Source organism: Orycteropus afer, unplaced genomic scaffold (genome assembly GCF_000298275.1).
Source record: "Orycteropus afer afer isolate SDZICR_OR568_19922 unplaced genomic scaffold, OryAfe1.0 scaffold01193, whole genome shotgun sequence".
Lineage (NCBI taxonomy): Eukaryota > Metazoa > Chordata > Mammalia > Tubulidentata > Orycteropodidae > Orycteropus > Orycteropus afer.
The window spans coordinates 152,224-156,385 of NW_006922780.1; the positions used below are offsets into that span (position 1 = coordinate 152,224).

The 4,162-nt window shown below is 53.4% G+C and overlaps 1 protein-coding gene across 1 annotated transcript in view; it reads left to right on the top strand.

Annotated features, from left to right (window-relative positions):
- ASMT (acetylserotonin O-methyltransferase) overlaps positions 1-1,348 on the top strand; it is a 24,812-nt gene extending 23,464 nt beyond the window's left edge. The window contains exons 9-10 of the mRNA XM_007958891.1: positions 662-784; positions 1,137-1,348. Of these exons, the coding sequence (XP_007957082.1) occupies positions 662-784; positions 1,137-1,348 (335 nt within the window). The remainder of the gene's footprint in view (positions 1-661; positions 785-1,136) is intronic.
- Positions 1,349-4,162: the final 2,814 nt, after the last annotated feature.

Genomic DNA, 4,162 nt, shown 5'->3' on the forward strand with positions numbered 1-4,162 from the left:
CCACCCACCCATCCATCTATCCATCCATCCGTCCACCCATCCACCCACCCATCCATCCACCCTTCCTTCCTTCCATCCACTCTCCCTCCATCCATCCATCCCTCCTTCTGTCCTTCCACGATCCATCCAGTTGTCTGTCTGTCCATCTGCACACCACTTTAGCAGTCCCTACATGTACAGGTCTATGCTCCCTTTCCCAATGACCTTTTCCAAACTGCCTCACCATCATTAACACAAACTCACTGCTCCTGTAATTTTCTCATCTGTCTTTTCAAGTGGCTGTTGTCAATTTGATCCATATAGACAGTTGTTGAAAAGAGTCAAATGCTTCATGCAGAATCATTTCATCATCTGGCTAAACTGTTGTTTGGTTCAAAGATTACTTCAGGGAACAGTTTTGGTTCAAGGTTCACAGATTCCATCAGGGTAATTGTTTTGGGGACAGTGATTCATTTGACCTCAGTGGTCCCAGAGAGCCTGGATTCTGTGAGATTCTGAAATTCTGTTCCTCATTTTCCCCCTTTTGATCAGGATTCTTCCATAGAATGCTTGATCTAAAAGTTGGCTCCTAGTAGCAGGGGCCTTTCCAGCTCTTCTGGTCTCCCAGCTAAGGTGGCAGTTGCTCGTGGAGGTGATGGACACACATTTCATTTCCTTCCAGGAGATTTTTTTAAAGACCCTCTTCCGGAGGCGGATTTGTACGTCCTGGCGAGGGTCCTGCATGACTGGCCGGATGAGAAGTGCTCCCACCTGCTGGCACGTGTCCACCACGCCTGCAGGCCAGGTAGGCCGTGGAGGCCGATGTTGGCTGTGTGGTGGGGGGGCATGGCAGGCAGGATTCCTGACTCACATTCCAGTGCTGCGTCCTGATTTGTGTCCCGGGGTATGTGGAGCCAGGGACAGGTGATCCTGGTGCATGTGGGGCCGGGGACAGGTGATCCCGGTGGGGGTCGACCCCAGGGCTGGGGTGTGCAAAGGAGACCTAGGGCAGTCAGCTGGTCCTCAGTGACCTAACAGTCATCTGTCCATGCGTCCATCCGTTTATCGTATCATCTGTCAGTCATCTACCTGCCCATCCATCCATCCATCCATCCAACCATCTACCTGCCCATCAACTCCACCCCCTGCCTCCGCAGGTGGTGGGGTCCTGGTGGTTGAGAGCCTCCTGGCTGAGGACAGGCGGGGCCCTCTGACCACCCAGCTCTATTCCCTGAACATGCTCGTGCAGACGGAGGGCCGGGAGAGGACCCCCGGCGAGTACCGCGCGCTTGTCTCCGCGGCCGGCTTCCAGGACTTCTGCCTCAAGAAAACGGGCAGAATCTACGATGTGATTTTAGCCAGGAAATGACTCCACTCGCGGCATGAGCCCGAGTTCTCCAGACAAACAGAACTGTGGCATGTGTCCATCTATCACCTTCTGTCTGTCTGTCTGTCATCTATCTGTGTGTCTGTCACCTACCTCTGTATGTGTTTTTCTCCTCCATCTGTCTGTCCCAGAGTAGCGTCGGTTCTCACCTAAGCCCTGAGTAGTATCTTACGGAAGGGAGCACACGCGTGTCGTCAGGGCCCACAGGGAAGACACAGCACGTGAAGCTGTCCCCACAGCCCGGGGACCCAAAGGACCGTTGGCCGTCACCAGAAGCTGCCCCGGATTCTCCGTCTGAGTCTCAGAAGGAATGAGCCAAGTTTGGGCCCCAGACTGAGACGCAATAAAGTTCTGTCGTTGAAGCCTGTTCACATTTCGTTCCTTGGCTGGGGCAGCCCCGGGCCACAGGCCCCCTCCCCAAGGGGGCTTTTGTGGGATGGCGGTGGGGCGTCTCCGTCCTTCCCGCTGGGGCTGGGATAGCAGTGGAAAGTCAAAGCAAACATCCCCCCTTCAACAATGTCTCCATTCCGTTCAGTGATGCGGGTTCCATTTCTCACCTGGTGTCAATAGTCACTCTTTCTGTTAAAATGGTTCCACAACCATTTACTTAGACTCACTGCCCCCCATCTTCTCACCTGGGCGGCAGGGCTCCTGTCGTCAGTCTAGTCCCTTACATATAATCTTCAGAAAGAGCACAGCGTTGCGGGCATTCATCCCAAACCAACTGAGCCGGACTGTTGTTTGATTTAAAGGTGACGTCAGGGCACGGTTTCGGTGAAAGATCTGAAGAGTATCTGAGGACCATAGAGTTTGGACTTCCTCCAGCCTCAGTGGGTCTAGTCAGTGTGGAATTTTTGAGCATTTTAAATTCTGTTCCACATTTCCCCCCCCCCCTTTGATCGGGATCCCTTTGTTGTGTCCCTGATTAGAGTGTTTGTGGGGTGAGAGGGTTCCATGCAGTTCTCTCTTGAAAGGCCTTTGTTAGCAGACTTAGTAAGGGATGAGGCTGGAATACTGGTCCTTGGCCTCTCCTGTGGATGCCCCCAGTGTTAGGACAAAGGGTCTTGAAAGATGCAACGGTTTCTCCCCAAATACATCTCGGCACACCTACGACCCTTGGACACCCTCTCTCTCTCTTTTTTGTTTAAATTGTTGTTAACTGCCACGGAGTCGGCTGAGTCCTGCTGGCCTGTGCACAGTGCGACCAGATGCTGACGGCCCTGCACCAGCCCCGTGACCCCGGGATCCATAGTTTCTGTGACTGACTTTTGAAAGGCAGTCGCCAGGCCTTTCTGCCTGGTCTCAGTCTGGACGATTGCTGAAACCTGTCCACACTGGGGCCCGGGCTGGGATTTGAACTACGGGTGGCACAGCCTCTAGCCATATAGCAGCACTCAGGCCAGCACAGTATGACGGATGGATAGATGGACGGTGGGCCATTAAAACGACAGCCATGAAAAACCGATGGAACACCTCTCTAGTTTGTAATGTGAGGTGTTGCCGTGAGTTGGAATTGACTCCATGGCAACCAGCGACAGTGTGGTGCGGCTAGTTCATCCCTTGGGGCCAAAGCAGCGTTGGCCGGCTGGTTACCCGGACGGCTCCTGGGTTAAAAAGAACAGACGCACAGACCCCCAAGGGGAGGACAGGCCACGTGAGGACCGCCCACCAGGAAAGCCACACACGCAGGCTTCCCGGGGACACCAGCGGGGAGAAAGCCACACCTCGCGCTCAATCCATTACCACCTTTTAGTGAAAAGTCTATTTTAATACCCACTTCTAAAACCCGATAAAAATGGGTATCTTTGTGACTTCTCTTCCTTCGGACAAAAAAGAGGACTGTTTCTCGAGCTGGTTCTCCGTGGGTCGGGGCCTTTGTTGGGGGTCATGGGGGATTCCGACCCTGGTCTCATTCCACCGTGATTTCTGCAACGTTGATGTCACTTGGCCGCCCCGGTTTTCACGTGTGAAGTGTGCTTTCTCCCTGGATTATCCGCTGACCTCAGACCCACCTCCGTGTTCAGTTGCTGTTGTTCGGTGCTGTGGGCTCAGAACCGACTCACAATGACACCCTGAGACCCACAACTGCCGTCAGCCTTCCTGGGCTGTCACCTTTTCAAACCACCCCTTCTTCTTCCTGCAAAGGGGCTGGGTGGCTCCGAACCCCAGCCTTTCGGTTTGCAGCCGAGCGCTTCACTGCTTGTGCCACCAGGGCTCTTTTATTATTATGTTTTCAAATTTCATGTATTTTCTTATTGTTGTTGTTGAGAATACACAAGAAGATATACCTCATCCAGCTGTCTGCAGATGTGGAACTCAAAGACACTGGTCCCAGGAAGCTACCCGGGCAACCGTTCTCCCCTCTTTTCCGGAGCTGTGCCTCCCCAGTCGGCACAAGCTCACCACCCTCGCAGCTTCCTGTCGAACCTTCCAGTCTGTGTTGCCGGTTTCAAATCCCCAGGGCCCCTTGAAGCAGTACTGTTTTATTGCCCAATCCTGTTCCTGACCTGCCTCCTAGGACCATATCTAACTTGGTTGGATGGTGATTGTCGACCCCGTTCTTACAAATAATAGTGTCACCAGCTCGTTGTTGTTGCGTTTCAGTAACTAGCTGTGTGGAAAAATAATCACCAAAACCTCACCTGCTGACATGGAGTCCATTCTGACCCACAGCGCCCCTAGAGGACAGAGTGGAACTGCACCACAGGGTCTCCAAGGCTGTCAGTCTTCACAGAAGCAAAGCCCAAACCACACCCACTGCCCTGGAGTCCATTCTGACCCACAGCGCCCCTAGAG